This window comes from Convolutriloba macropyga, chromosome 13 (assembly GCF_964194025.1).
Source record: "Convolutriloba macropyga chromosome 13, txConMacr16.3, whole genome shotgun sequence".
In the NCBI taxonomy this organism is placed as follows: Eukaryota; Metazoa; Xenacoelomorpha; order Acoela; family Convolutidae; genus Convolutriloba; species Convolutriloba macropyga.
Genome location: NC_134480.1, coordinates 38761882 through 38778563, shown reverse-complemented (window position 1 = coordinate 38778563; position 16682 = coordinate 38761882). Strand labels below are relative to the sequence as shown.

Below are 16682 nucleotides of genomic sequence, written 5' to 3'. Positions count from 1 at the left end.
AATGGTTTCAATTGGCTAAACCATCTCGCTTGGATTTACTACCACCTCGATTCATCGCAAGTAGTGGCTTAATTTATAGATGAAAAAGGTCACTATCCTGTACATGATACAGAAAGACGACAAAAAGACCGTAAAACAAACGTCGTCAAGGCCCTGTTGGTGACGCTTTTGATTGACATCATCAACATTTTTGGCAAAATCAACTCTTATGAGTTGAGTTATGTTCCTATTGCCTCTTTTGCGAAGAAATGCAAATGTTTGTTGTGTATTAATGCCTTTCTTTAGCTCGTACAGATGAAATGCAGACTCGAACTTAAATTTGCGACCAACCATCTATTTTTCCTTGAAACGTGACCGAATGAATTAAATTGCAATATTTGATTCGCCGATGCCATATAAACAATAATGCAAATAAAGACACGGATTATGAGACGAGGAGCTGATTTAAAGAGCTGGCCCGAGATTTCTTACACATAAATCGACTCAAGTCGAAGAAATTGCTCTCGAATGATAGGCGGGGCAATTCAACTCAGGGGCTGCAGCTTGAATATTTTTCTTTATCGGTGCAAAAACATCCGACCAGGGTGCGATTCCAACAGCCGACCTCAACTGAGAGCAACCCAGTTCACTCAAAAATGAAAAAGAAGCGTGAAAAAATCCCTTGCGAAGTCAAATAAAAAGACATGTTTACAGTAATTGCCTCACACTTCGTTCGATAGCGATTAATCATTATCTTACCCGAATCAATAGTATTCCAACACAAAGTTCAAGTCCAATTTTTGAAAAAATCTATATGCAGCCCATAGAAGCAAAATTCCAATTGTACAAACCAGTTATTTTATTCTTGAAAAAGATGTTCACCTGCGCACAAAGAATTTTTCTCCTAAAAAATTCAAGTTGAAATTTTCTCCTAAAAAAGATGTTCACCTGCGCACAAAGAAATTTTCTCCTAAAAAATTCAAGTTGAAAATTCACCTACCTGTTTTTTGATCACTTAATTTACCAAAACTTGGAAACAATACAATTACAAAATAAGCCAAATGTCAAGCAGAGCAAACCCTAGCCGAGATAAGGCGTGTATCTTGCAAGACTAGAACAAGAAAATGGTTATCCTGCAAGATCTTGTAAGACAAATGGTTATCTAGCAAAATTTTGCAAGACAACTATTCGAAATTGCCTGGTGAAGCCACACTTGATCAATTTTGATAGCGCATGCGGCAGATAAAAATAAAAAAATGATTGCATGCATTCTTGAGCGACAAAGGCAACTCTCAGCTGTACACGCGAAAACAAGTCTCAAACACAAGCCAAAGGGGTAATCAGCACAAAAAATTTACTACATAACGAAATAGGTCACATATTCTGAACAGGCTAATTCAGCTAAAACACGTTGTTGCAATATTTTCAAGCTCTGAGTTGAACTCTGAGTTGAAAAGTATTACATGTCCAAAAGTTCAAAATATGCTTTAGCTCTATTACGCCTCAATTGATGAAGATATTTGGCTATTTCTAAACCGACCTTCTGGATATGTTTAGCAATCAATTTCTAAGACAAATTTCACAAGAAACTAACTCGATTGCTACCAATCTTAATAAAAAGAACATCCTGAAAGAGAAATATGACGTTTTTATTGGATAATCTAAAACTGCTGCATTAGGTTTATTTAATTACCTCACAAACAGACCCTTCAAGGAGTCTTGAACTCCCAATTAGCCCGAAAACCCGGGCCACAGACCGTACAATTTCATTGCTTTCATATTAGGTCACATACGGTTCTTTGTAATCCTACCAGGCCTTAAATGATTCTTAGTATTCATAAAAGGTCATATATGATCTGCATGATTTCTTAGTAGTCATACAACAATCATATATGATTTCTTGAAAACCGTTCAGGAATCACACAAAAAAATAAGACAAAAAAGTGTAAAAGTTTCATTTTCAGTAGAAAATCCGTGGAAAATATACAAGGTCATATGTACAGACTACATTTAACTATTTTGGTGCTTTGAAACAAAAACAGTGGATTTTGTACGTATTAGGAAAAAGATCTAAAAGTTGAATGCAAAGAAAATTTTTTTTTTTTCATGTTTCTAATAAATGACCATTTATTGGTGCAAACAGGCTTCAGAGAACATACAAACTTTAATCATACACAGAAGACTTATTCTTTCATTTAGCACTAAACCCTGCAAAATCTTGCATTTCAGGCTCTATTTGGGGTCACATGGTGACGCCGAGGAATCACATAACTGATACCTTATCGATAAAAACAAAGTAATTTGAAGGAAAAAACAATGTATGGTTCTTCGTAATCATACTCGGATCATATATCATTTCGTGAAAACCATACAAGAATCATATATGATTTCTTTGGTTTCATACAAAGATCGTACTAAAAAATCAAGCATGGACAGTAAGGAATCACATATGATCCTTGTATGAAATCGGAAAAGTTATTTTTCTACTCTTAAAAATTAGAATTAAATTAGAATTTAAAAGGAACTACCGCCAGATAATACAATGAGAATTCCATTTCCAGCTGCATTACATTTCCAGCTGCATTAGCGTAGACGAAAACACGCCTGAATCACCAACTACAAATCGTTAAAAACGAAAGCTTATCATCCCTCATCTTAAAACCTTTTAGAAAAAATTGAACAGAGACTAAACAATAAAATTCGTTAAATTGGTTTAAATCTTACATTACTGTCACGATACCATGCTTGCTCGTAAACGGCTTACCCTAATGGTTAAAAATAGAACTTGCGGTCCACAAGGTTGAAATAGGTTGAAACAAAAGTCTGATATTACTGATCCAGTAAAAAAATACTCGACTTGGTAATAATTCACAATACCCCAGTTAAATGGGTTTGAACATGAGCAGCTAGAGAACTTTTTTATCCTTAAAAATTATCAATTATCTAGTACAACTTATCTATGGCTTGAACCATTGTTTTGTCTGAAAATTACACTAATACCAAAAAGTTTTGTTTTTGTTTTAGAAATTTTGTTTCTGGTTAAGTTTATAGCAAGAAATTTGGTCGGCTTCAGTAGTAGCCAGCTGAAGCTTAGGGATTCTAGCATTAAGGGGGTAATGCGGGGTAATGACGGCTAGACGAGAGGGGCGTCCAAATCACCAGGTGGAGGAGGGTCGACGGGTGATCAATGGGATGGGGGTTATTGAGGGGATCAAACTTTTCGGGATAAGAACCGCCCTTCTCACCTTGGAATTGTCTCCTCAAAGCAGCTTCGGTGAACAGCACACTTAGAGACTAGTAAGGGGTAAGGCTCTAAGAGCTGCTCTGCCACTTAATTTCCACCGATTTTTACCTGTTTATCACGCTTTGAGGACAAAAAATCGGCCCAGCAAAAAATCGAATTAAAAAAGACCACAAGACTAATATAATTGCCACAAATTTCGTTTGCGAGCAATTAATAATTTGTTCACTTAATATTTGTAAAACACAAATAATTTGTTAAAATTAATTTGTAAAATATAAAAAGAAAGAAAGAAAGATTAAATAAAAAAAAGGTCGGGTAACTAATACTTCTTACCTAAACCGCGCAAAGTTATCATTCTTTCTTGCACGGCAGCTAAAATAAATGCTGCATAATTAGCCGCTTCAGTTCCTCAGAAAAAAAAGAAATGAGGTAAATAGTTATTTGTAAATATGGTGTCACATACTAACAGAGGCACAAAAGCAAGAAATCAAATAGCTTATCATCTCAATATCGATTAACTTTAAGAACGTAGGGAGCTGTTACCTTTTCCTCCGATAGCCCTTCACAATTAATACCTTTAGACCTTTAGAGTTCATTATTCATTGTAATGACTAGTCTCATTTGTATCAGACTATAAAGCATTACCAATGCACAACCAACCATTAGTTTGTCATACATTGCAATGAAAAAAAAAATCTTTATGGCGGGGGGGGGGGGGGGGGGGGGGGGGGTTGGGAGTGCGGAAACAGTTTCAAACGTGGTAGCAGTACTAGTTGTCCTGGTGGTATATTTATTTACTCAAGTTTCCTGTATATTAATAGATACGGCACCTTTTCCTTGATATTACTTTTGAGCACACTTTTCAGATCAGTTTTCACAACTTCAGCGTCGTTGAAACTCAGCCATATCCTCTGCCCGGTGTGAAATACTGAAGCCGAGTAATGCCCTTTGTTGGCATCTTCCCCGTGATGATAAATAACAGCAAACAACTTGTACCTGCGACTCATAGGGCTAATAGTACATCGGTTTTCACCAAAACAGGGCGCAGGGACGTCTAACACTTCCTCAAACGCAATCATTTTATTCAACTTCTCTACAATGTTGTCCTTGGAGTTATAAACAAAAAGTTTCAGTTGCAGAATAAGAATTTCGGGCAGCTTTGCTAAATACGATAGCTGTGTTATTTCGCTCGAGCCATTCTGTTCGATAACTTCTTTCGAAAATGAAATTATCAAAGCGTCAGTTAGCGTCACAATATTTTCGTCTTTGATGTCCAAACGCAATGTAAAAAATCGTTGAGTTGTGCAAGACGGTTTTTGAGATTTTTTCCGTACTTCTGTGACAAGTTGACCTCCAAATAACTGCGTAACGATGCTTTCACTGGAATGCACTTCTCTGTGTACCCTTCCTCGACGTTTGGGACCCATGGAAACCCAGTTGTCTTGGTCATCTGCGGAATCGATAGCCAATTTCTCGCCAAGTTGAGAACTAAGTTCTGTGCTTTGAGAAGAAACTTCGTTTCCACTCTCACCGTTTGTACTGCTTTCTTCAGGCTTGCGATACAAATCGCGTACTGCCGACAGTTCCTCGTGCAGAGAATCTAAGAACAAATGATCATCATATCTTCAATTCCTAATAGAATATTTTAAAATAATGAATTTTCTCCTTTTATATTCCCCCACGACGTACAGTCACGCATTTTAACAAAGGCCAACTTATGACCACACAAACGAATGTTTTTAATTTGAAGAAACAGGTACCCCAGAGTCACAGCTCAGCGCAAAAATTGTAAATATTACCAAATAACATCGGGCGAATACTTCAAATGACGAGGGGGGCTCTAAAAAACATAGCTGACAGATTGCCAGAAAATAGCCGCAATAGATTCGTAGATCGGCAGTCTAAAAAAACAGTAAAAAAGACAGACCAAAAAAATTCGTTTTTTCATTGAAGGCTGATCTGTTATATTTTGATTAAAAAGCTGTATAAGTTATTGCTGCCTCTATTAGCTGATCTCAAATAACCTTCATTTAGAGTGACACACCCATTTGACCTTATCTCTTTGAATTAAAGTAAATAAAAGTCAATTTCAAAGTGAGGAAGTCATTTTTGAGAGTGAGGTTAAGTCAAGTGTGACCAAAAATTTAACCTTGAGCATGAACAAAAAAACTCGCTCCACTAAGAGCGAAAAAATGACGTCACACATGCAATTCAGTTGAAATTGCATGACCGAATGAACAAAAAGTGGCTGTGATGTCATATGGTCGTAACAAAAATCATGACGAAAAAAAACATAGCCGGAAGAATTCCGGGAGCGACTCGAAGCGTCAAAACTTCACTAACAAAACCATAACTGCAGCGGAAGCCACTACCTTTTGTATTAAACCATTGACTCGCTATCTCTCATGGTCTGCTCCAAAAATTGGTGAAACTTAAACCACTGTCACCAAAGAAAAAATGCAGCAAAACTTTATATTATTGAAAATGTTTGGTAACGTTAAAAAATCCGAATTATTAAGGTGGTAAAAAAACTGATAGGCTGAAAAGCTAACAAGGTTATCAATTGCCCTTGAATAATTCATGATTCTAATCCGAAAAAGATCGCGAAAGCAAACGGCAGATAATAATCTTGGAAACTAAGTTAAAGCTTTTCAAAAAAAAGCTCAAATTTAAGAAACAGAAACACCCATAATTACACTTTTAATTAATGCAATTAAGACAAAAAACAACACACAATTGTTCCTTGCTGTACATATGCTAGACAACATAATTTCACACTAATTAAAAAAATTTAAATTGATGATAGAAAAGACATAAGCAGAAGAATAATCAAAGGCAACAAGTCGTTTAAATTAATACCAAGGCCGGAATAAAAGTTGCAGTGAATAGTCATGAGCGGAAATATTGGAAAAGACTTGCTATCAAACTCTCAGTACTACCTGATGTTGAATGAAATCAATTGTAAACCAAAGAAATGAGGAAAATCTAAGAAAAAGCTGAAATCATTCATTTTTAACAACTGAAAAAATCAATATAGCTAAAAAAAATGTAGGTGCCAGGACAAAGCTAGAATGATACTGACTAGAATGTGAAGAATTTGGGCACAAGGTAATGAACACCGTATTAAAGAGACATTCTAGATTTTCGAAAGTTAAAAATCAATTTTCAAAATTTAAGAAAAACGAATACATTTCATTGTTCACCATTCAAGACATGGAAAAGATAACTAGTCATCCGAAACAAAAAATAGGAAAAAGCAGAATTCATAATTACGAAACATTGAAACATTTTGCGAAAAAATGGTCAAAAAAATTTTAAGACTGCATTTATAAAAAAGTTTTAACTGTTTTTCAAAAACTTTAATGAAACTGTTTTATTGAAACGAAATTAAAGTTCCTCATGATGCACAAAAAGACTTTCTAGCAATTACAAATAAAATACAAACAAAAAACTGACGAAAATCTGAAAAAAACAACCAAAATCGGATTAGCATATGTACAATTTTATTAAAAAATATTACATCGAGGGAGAAAGAGGATTTGAGTATATGAATTATCAAAAAGAAGTTGCCAGTTTAGCTGATTTTCGATAAAAAAAAGACGGTTAAAAGATCCAAAAAGGAAGAAATTAATTTAAAAAAAAAGCCAAAAATTAACTAAAAAATCAAGAATTATGTGCCAATTTTCAACTTGAGACGCGTTTTCAGGCTTTGCAAAACACTGTGGCATCAATTTCCGAGGTTGATTTTTCAATATAGTATCGAATGAAACTTATTTCTACAAGAAACCAAAAAAAAGCAAAAAAATTGGGCCACTTGGACGAAAAAACGGCTAAAAACGGTTATCTATATTATATGTGCCATTCAGTCAAAAACTACTTTTCAAAGTCAAAAAGTTATTCACTAAACGCAGCATATGATCAAAAAACTTCTCTCGCTTAGCAAAAATCTGTTCACTAAGACAGCTTTTCTCACTTTGGCTTTTAGGTCAAAATGCCGCGTGAACAAATCTACTTCCTGTAAAAAAAAACATAGCCGGAAGAATTCCAGAAGCGACTCGAAGCGTCAAAACTTCACTAACAAAACTGTAATTGCAGCGGAAGCCACTACCTTTTGTATTAAACCATTGACTCGCTATCTCTCATGGTCTGCTCCAAAAATTGGTGAAACTTAAACCACTGTCACCAAAGAAACAAAATGCAGCAAAACTTTATATTATTGAAAATGTTTGGTAACGTTAAAAAATCCGAAATTATTAAGGTGGTAAAAAAACTGATAGGCTGAAAAGCTAACAAGGTTATCAATTGCCCTTAAATAATTCATGATTCTAATCCGACAAAGATCGCGAAAGCAAACGGCAGATAATAATCTTGGAAACTAAGTTAAAGCTTTTCAAAAAAAAGCTCAAATTTAAGAAACAGAAACACCCATAATTACACTTTTAATTAATGCAATTAAGACAAAAAACAACACACAATTGTTCCTTGCTGTACATATGCTAGACAACATAATTTCACACTAATTAAAAAAATTTAAATTGATGATAGAAAAGACATAAGCAGAAGAATATTCAAAGGCAACAAGTCGTTTAAATTAATACCAAGGCCGGAATAAAAGTTGCAGTGAATAGTCATGAGCGGAAATATTGGAAAAGACTTGCTATCAAACTCTCAGTACTACCTGATGTTGAATGAAATCAATTGTAAACCAAAGAAATGAGGAAAATCTAAGAAAAAGCTGAAATCATTCATTTTTAACAACTGAAAAAATCAATATAGCTAAAAAAAATGTAGGTGCCAGGACAAAGCTAGAATGATACTGACTAGAATGTGAAGAATTTGGGCACAAGGTAATGAACACCGTATTAAAGAGACATTCTAGATTTTCGAAAGTTAAAAATCAATTTTCAAAATTTAAGAAAAACGAATACATTTCATTGTTCACCATTCAAGACATGGAAAAGATAACTAGTCATCCGAAACAAAAAATAGGAAAAAGCAGAATTCATAATTACGAAACATTGAAACATTTTGCGAAAAAATGGTCAAAAAAATTTTAAGACTGCATTTATAAAAAAGTTTTAACTGTTTTTCAAAAACTTTAATGAAACTGTTTTATTGAAACGAAATTAAAGTTCCTCATGATGCACAAAAAGACTTTCTAGCAATTACAAATAAAATACAAACAAAAAACTGACGAAAATCTGAAAAAAAACAACCAAAATCGGATTAGCATATGTACAATTTTATTAAAAAATATTACATCGAGGGAGAAAGAGGATTTGAGTATATGAATTATCAAAAAGAAGTTGCCAGTTTAGCTGATTTTCGATAAAAAAAAAAGACGGTTAAAAGATCCAAAAAGGAAGAAATTAATTTAAAAAAAAGCCAAAAATTAACTAAAAAATCAAGAATTATGTGCCAATTTTCAACTTGAGACGCGTTTTCAGGCTTTGCAAAACACTGTGGCATCAATTTCCGAGGTTGATTTTTCAATATAGTATCGAATGAAACTTATTTCTACAAGAAACCAAAAAAAAGCAAAAAAATTGGGCCACTTGGACGAAAAAACGGCTAAAAACGGTTATCTATATTATATGTGCCATTCAGTCAAAAACTACTTTTCAAAGTCAGAAAGTTATTCACTAAACGCAGCATATGATCAAAAAACTTCTCTCGCTTAGCAAAAATCTGTTCACTAAGACAGCTTTTCTCACTTTGGCTTTTAGGTCAAAATGCCGCGTGAACAAATCTACTTCCTGTAAAAAAAAACATAGCCGGAAGAATTCCAGAAGCGACTCGAAGCGTCAAAACTTCACTAACAAAACTGTAATTGCAGCGGAAGCCACTACCTTTTGTATTAAACCATTGACTCGCTATCTCTCATGGTCTGCTCCAAAAATTGGTGAAACTTAAACCACTGTCACCAAAGAAACAAAATGCAGCAAAACTTTATATTATTGAAAATGTTTGGTAACGTTAAAAAATCCGAAATTATTAAGGTGGTAAAAAAACTGATAGGCTGAAAAGCTAACAAGGTTATCAATTGCCCTTAAATAATTCATGATTCTAATCCGACAAAGATCGCGAAAGCAAACGGCAGATAATAATCTTGGAAACTAAGTTAAAGCTTTTCAAAAAAAAGCTCAAATTTAAGAAACAGAAACACCCATAATTACACTTTTAATTAATGCAATTAAGACAAAAAACAACACACAATTGTTCCTTGCTGTACATATGCTAGACAACATAATTTCACACTAATTAAAAAAATTTAAATTGATGATAGAAAAGACATAAGCAGAAGAATATTCAAAGGCAACAAGTCGTTTAAATTAATACCAAGGCCGGAATAAAAGTTGCAGTGAATAGTCATGAGCGGAAATATTGGAAAAGACTTGCTATCAAACTCTCAGTACTACCTGATGTTGAATGAAATCAATTGTAAACCAAAGAAATGAGGAAAATCTAAGAAAAAGCTGAAATCATTCATTTTTAACAACTGAAAAAATCAATATAGCTAAAAAAAATGTAGGTGCCAGGACAAAGCTAGAATGATACTGACTAGAATGTGAAGAATTTGGGCACAAGGTAATGAACACCGTATTAAAGAGACATTCTAGATTTTCGAAAGTTAAAAATCAATTTTCAAAATTTAAGAAAAACGAATACATTTCATTGTTCACCATTCAAGGCATGGAAAAAATAACTAGTCATCCGAAACAAAAAATAGGAAAAAGCAGAATTCATAATTACGAAACATTGAAACATTTTGCAAAAAAAATGGTCAAAAAAATTTTAAGACTGCATTTATAAAAAAGTTTTAACTGTTTTTCAAAAACTTTATTGAAACTGTTTTATTGAAACGAAATTAAAGTTCCTCATGATGCACAATAAGACTATTTCTAGCAATTACAAATAAAATACAAACAAAAAACTGACGAAAATCTGAAAAAAAAACAACCAAAATCGGATTAGCATATGTACAATTTTATTAAAAAATATTACATCGAGGGAGAAAGAGGATTTGAGTATATGAATTATCAAAAAGAAGTTGCCAGTTTAGCTGATTTTCAATAAAAAAAAGACGGTTAAAAGATCCAAAAAGGAAGGAATTAATTTAAAAAAAAAGCCAAAAATTAACTAAAAAATCAAGAATTATGTGCCAATTTTCAACTTGAGACGCGTTTTCAGGCTCTGCAAAACACTGTGGCATCAATTTCCGAGGTTGATTTTTCAATATAGTATCGAATGAAACTTATTTCTACAAGAAACCAAAAAAAAGCAAAAAAAATTGGGCCACTTGGACGAAAAAACGGCTAAAAACGGTTATCTATATTATATGTGCCATTCAGTCAAAAACTACTTTTCAAAGTCAAAAAGTTATTCACTAAACGCAGCGCATGATTAAAAAACTTCTCTCGCTTAGCAAAAATCTGTTCACTAAGACAGCTTTTCTCACTTTCGCTTTTAGGTCAAAATGCCGCGTGAACAAATCTACTTCCTGTAAAAAAAAACATAGCCGGAAGAATTCCAGAAGCGACTCGAAGCGTCAAAACTTCACTAACAAAACTGTAATTGCAGCGGAAGCCACTACCTTTTGTATTGAACCATTAACTCGCTACCTCTCCAGGTCTGCTCTAAAAATTGGTGAAACTTAAACCACTGTTAACAAAGAAACAAAATGCAGCAAAAATTTATATTATTTAAAACGTTTGGTAACGTTAAAAAATCCAAAAAAAATAAGGTGGTCATAAATCCGATAGTCTGAAAAAGCTGACAAGGCTATCAATAGCCCTCAAAAATTTCATGATTCCAGTCTGAAAAAGCTCGCGAAAGCAAACGGCAGATAATAAAATGAGAAACTAAGTTAAATCTTTTAAAAAGGAAGCTCAAATTTAAGAATCAGAAAACACCTATAGTTGCACTTCTAATCACTGCTATTAGGACAAAACACAACACATACCTGTTCCCTGTTGTACATATGCTAGACAACATGATTTCAGACTAAATAAAAAAATTGATCATAGAAAAGACATAAGCAGAAGAATATTCAAAGGCAAAAAATCCTTTAAATTAATACCAAGTCCGGAAGAAAGCTGCAGTAAATAGTCATAAGTGGAAATTTTGGGAAAAGCTTGCTATCAAACTCTCAGTACTGCCTTATGTTGAATGAAATCAATTGCAAACCAAAGTAATGACGAAAATCTAAGAAAAAGCTGAAGTCATTCAATTTTTTAACAACTGAAAATCAATATGCCGAAAACAAATGTAGGTGCCAGGACAAAGCTAGAATGATACTAACTAGAGTGTAAAGAATATGGGCAAAATGTAAAGAACACCGTAACAAAACGACACTCTTGATTTTTGAAAGTTAAAAATTAATTTTAAAAAATCAAGAAAAACTAATACATTTCATTGTTCAGCATTCAAGACATAGAAAAGATAAATAGTCATCCGATACAAAGATCTATCCTCCTGAAGAGAACAAAAAAAGGAAACAGTAGAATTCATAAATACGAAACAGTGAAACATTTTGCAAAAAAAAATGGTAAAAAAAACTTATGCATTTATGAAAAAATTTTGACTGTTTTTTCAAAACTCAACGCCAAAAAATGATTGAATTGTTTTTGAAACGAAAATAAAATACCTCATGTTGCAAAAAAAAACTATTTCTAGCAAGTACAACCAAAATACTAATAAAAAACTGACGAAAATCGAAAAAAAAACCAAAATCGGATTAGCATATGTACAATTTTATGAAACAAAGTTACATCGAGGTAGAAAGAGGCGTTGAGTATAGCAATTATCAAAGAGAAGTTGCCATATTAACTGATTTTTGACGAAAAGACGGTTAAAAGATCCAAAAAGGAAGAAATTAATTAAAAAAAGCCAAAAATTAGCTAAAAAAACAAGAATTATGTGCCAATTTTCAACTTGAGACGCGTTTTCAGGCTCTGCAAAACACTGTGGCATCAATTTCCGAGGTTGATTTTTCAATATAGTATCGAATGAAACTTATTTCTACAAGAAACCAAAAAAAAGCAAAAAAAATTGGGCCACTTGGACGAAAAAACGGCTAAAAACGGTTATCTATATTATATGTGCCATTCAGTCAAAAACTACTTTTCAAAGTCAAAAAGTTATTCACTAAACGCAGCATATGATCAAAAAACTTCTCTCGCTTAGCAAAAATCTGTTCACTAAGACAGCTTTTCTCACTTTGGCTTTTAGGTCAAAATGCCGCGTGAACAAATCTACTTCCTGTAAAAAAAAACATAGCCGGAAGAATTCCAGAAGCGACTCGAAGCGTCAAAACTTCACTAACAAAACTGTAATTGCAGCGGAAGCCACTACCTTTTGTATTGAACCATTAACTCGCTACCTCTCCAGGTCTGCTCTAAAAATTGGTGAAACTTAAACCACTGTTAACAAAGAAACAAAATGCAGCAAAAATTTATATTATTTAAAACGTTTGGTAACGTTAAAAAATCCAAAAAAAATAAGGTGGTCATAAATCCGATAGTCTGAAAAAGCTGACAAGGCTATCAATAGCCCTCAAAATTTCATGATTCCAGTCTGAAAAAGCTCGCGAAAGCAAACGGCAGATAATAAAATGAGAAACTAAGTTAAATCTTTTAAAAAGGAAGCTCAAATTTAAGAATCAGAAAACACCTATAGTTGCACTTCTAATCACTGCTATTAGGACAAAACACAACACATACCTGTTCCCTGTTGTACATATGCTAGACAACATGATTTCAGACTAAATAAAAAAATTGATCATAGAAAAGACATAAGCAGAAGAATATTCAAAGGCAAAAAATCCTTTAAATTAATACCAAGTCCGGAAGAAAGCTGCAGTAAATAGTCATAAGTGGAAATTTTGGGAAAAGCTTGCTATCAAACTCTCAGTACTGCCTTATGTTGAATGAAATCAATTGCAAACCAAAGTAATGACGAAAATCTAAGAAAAAGCTGAAGTCATTCAATTTTTTAACAACTGAAAATCAATATGCCGAAAACAAATGTAGGTGCCAGGACAAAGCTAGAATGATACTAACTAGAGTGTAAAGAATATGGGCAAAATGTAAAGAACACCGTAACAAAACGACACTCTTGATTTTTGAAAGTTAAAAATTAATTTTAAAAAATCAAGAAAAACTAATACATTTCATTGTTCAGCATTCAAGACATAGAAAAGATAAATAGTCATCCGATACAAAGATCTATCCTCCTGAAGAGAACAAAAAAAGGAAACAGTAGAATTCATAAATACGAAACAGTGAAACATTTTGCAAAAAAAAAATGGTAAAAAAAACTTATGCATTTATGAAAAAATTTTGACTGTTTTTTCAAAACTCAACGCCAAAAAATGATTGAATTGTTTTTGAAACGAAAATAAAATACCTCATGTTGCAAAAAAAAACTATTTCTAGCAAGTACAACCAAAATACTAATAAAAAACTGACGAAAATCGAAAAAAAAACCAAAATCGGATTAGCATATGTACAATTTTATGAAACAAAGTTACATCGAGGTAGAAAGAGGCGTTGAGTATAGCAATTATCAAAGAGAAGTTGCCATATTAACTGATTTTTGACGAAAAGACGGTTAAAAGATCCAAAAAGGAAGAAATTAATTAAAAAAAGCCAAAAATTAGCTAAAAAAACAAGAATTATGTGCCAATTTTCAACTTGAGACGCGTTTTCAGGCTCTGAAATACACTGTGGCATCAATTTCCGAGGTTGACATTTCAATATAGTATCGAATGAAACTTATTTCTACAAGAAACCAAATTTAAAGCAAAAAAATTGGGCCACTTGGACGAAAAAACGGCTAAAAACGGTTATCTATATGTGCAATTCAGTCAAAAACTACTTTTCAAAGTCAAAAAGTCATTCACTAAACGCAGCGCATGATCAAAAAACTTCTCTCGCTTAGCAAAAATCTGTTCACTAAGACAGCTTTTCTCACATTCGCTTTTAGGTCAAAATGCCGCGTGAACAAATCTACTTCCTGTAAAAAAAACCGAGAGAAAACCAATACTCCTCTTCGAGTCGTAAAAAAAACCAATAGAAGGCCAATAATAGCCCCAGCTATCGCTGTGCGGCTATTAATCAGAAAAAAAGAGTAGCCTTCAGCTTCTAATTGCAAAATAGGGAAGGGGTTCAGATGCAATTGGATTGGAACTAACAGGATACCAAACCTTACCAAGAATGGAAAAAAGAAATTCTTCGACGTCTTCTTGTTGACCATGTATAACAATTTTGTGACTCATCAAGCTTCTTGATAGGGTGAAGGGACTGTCTATCGTAAACTCCGAAGCTAACTTCGGACGTGAACTCGCAATAGCTGCAGCTCTTTGTTCCTGTCGGTAAACCTTGAAGTTACTAATAAACTCTTTGAGAGAATCTAAGATTGGGGTTGTGCCTGTAAAACCTTCATTTGCAGCTCGATTGGGCAACGCAATTAGAAGGTGAAAAAATTGAGGCAAATTTACAAGTACTTGCAGCGCGGAATGCATGAAACAGTTGTTTCCAAAATTATTTAAACCCCTGGGATTTATGTGTGCAACGCGTGGCAGGTTAGATTTGGACAGGGTATTTAGCTTTGCATTTACTTCGAACGTAAACTGATCTTGAGAAACTTTTCCCATATTTTCATGTTCGCCAAGAACATCGCGAGTCTTTTCGGGTACGTATTCCGACTTAGATGACTGATTTGAAAATAGTTGACTCCAGAGAGTTGGTTTAGGCTTTGGTTTGTCCTTTATTTCCACAGAATCCATATTACTGTCCTCCGAAGGAGGTAGCGGACCGTTAGTTTCCCCGGGCCCTGCTGCATATTCCACGTCATTTTCATTGGCTGAACTATTTTCACAATACGCCAAATTGTCATTAATATCATGATTGCCATTTTGATCTAACCCAAGATGTAAATTGCCATTCAGCTGCACATCATAGGTTGCAGTTTCTTTTGTTATTGTTCCGTTAAGGTGATTACTCAGTAACTGATCATCGTTAACACGATGGCCACTGGTAGGATCATAGACCTTTTCTACATTATTAATGCTTAATGGAGCATTGGCTTTCAAAACTATCAACTTTCGGTTTCCATCCTCTGTTAAAAATTGTCTTCCCCAAAATATTTTCCTGTACAAGTTTGGGTGAAACGAAACGACTTGAGAGGATGTAGGATTGTGAAGACTGTGGTTGATTTCACCTGGAAGATCACCGAACTGCAGAGCAATAAATGCCTTATACTTGCAGCCTTTCATCGATAGGAAAGTTACATAACTCTATTCTGAAAAGGGGGGTACCTGGTTAATGTATAAATTAACAAGGAGGCTAGTTAATGTGCGTTCGCACATGATGTTCGGGCCCGAGCTCATCTAGATTTTTAACTTAATTGTCAACCAAATGAAGAGATAATAAAGATGTTTGAGTTTTAAAAAAAATTGTTTCACACCCAAACTACTAATTGAATTACATAATGCCATGCCTCATTACAGCGCTTACAAGATCTGCCAATAAAACGACTACGCGAAAAAAACAAAATAAGCAGAACTAAAAAAAATTAACGGCAAACTCAATATCTAAATCTGAAAGCACCTGGTAAACAACGTCAAAATTCCATCAGATAAAACCGTAAATATACAAATTAACTTTTTCTAACTAAACAGCATATGGAAAGTTTTCATAGTGAGACTAGGTAACAAGTCGACAAAGAGAACAAACAATGAGGCGAAAATCAAAAATTAATCAACGTTTTTTGAAACCAAGAAAATTCAAAAGCCTTTTGACTAAATAATCCTTGATAAATTATTAAAAGTCATTACAAAACCAAAAGGACCTGTCTTCGGTTAAACTAAGCCATAGAAAAGAACTAAAGAAAAACTCAAAAAATTACAAACGATTTGCCAAAAACACAAACTATTGCTACCATTAAAATCATTAGCTATTATCTGTATATTATGTTTTTTTAATTAATTGTTATTTCTATTTATTTAGCGGAAGTATTTATACTGAGAGACTAAATAAGGTTACCTGTGCCACATTTGAAAACCATTGGAATCTGTTATTGCGCGATTGTTCTGAAAAAGAAGAAACACAAAAAATTGGCCACTCAATGTTTTTAAATACGCATATTGTCCAACAGACAAAACATCAGTGACAAAAAATAACAGTAGATATGTTATCTTTTGAAATACAAGAAATTGGATGGAACCTCTCATTGATGAAAATAAGTTAAAATTTGACGAAAAGAACAAAAACTGAAAAGTTAAAAGCAATTCACGGCTACCTAAAGAAAACAGGCAAAAACAGCAAATTCAGGAAAAAATTGACCGAGAAAAGTGTCGAAGGCATTAAAAAAAGAGCTTTTCACCAAACTTTTCTATTTTCAATTGATTTTTAAGAGCAATGGGAGTCCTTTTTTTATCAATATAACTTAACTTCAA

At 33.5% G+C, this 16682-nt stretch overlaps 1 protein-coding gene across 1 annotated transcript; it reads right to left on the bottom strand.

Moving 5' to 3' along the window:
* Positions 1-3945: 3945 nt before the first annotated feature.
* Positions 3946-15548, bottom strand: LOC142352119 (ubiquitin carboxyl-terminal hydrolase 10-like). The gene is made up of 2 exons (XM_075404490.1): positions 14435-15548; positions 3946-4823 (listed from the first exon to the last, which is right to left on the bottom strand). Exons 1-2 carry the CDS (start codon positions 15498-15500, stop codon positions 4018-4020), a joined length of 1872 nt encoding a protein of 623 aa, XP_075260605.1. The 5' UTR covers positions 15501-15548; the 3' UTR covers positions 3946-4017.
* Positions 15549-16682: the final 1134 nt, after the last annotated feature.

Bases quoted from the DNA above. Each gene is read 5' to 3' on its own strand.
- LOC142352119 (XM_075404490.1), bottom strand. From the start codon at position 15,500: ATGAAAGGCTGCAAGTATAAGGCATTTATTGCTCTGCAGTTCGGTGAT. The intron at 4,824-14,434 runs GTAAGGTTTGGT...ATTTGTTCTTAG, and splicing joins ATTTCTTTTTTCCATTCTTG to ATTCTCTGCACGAGGAACTG.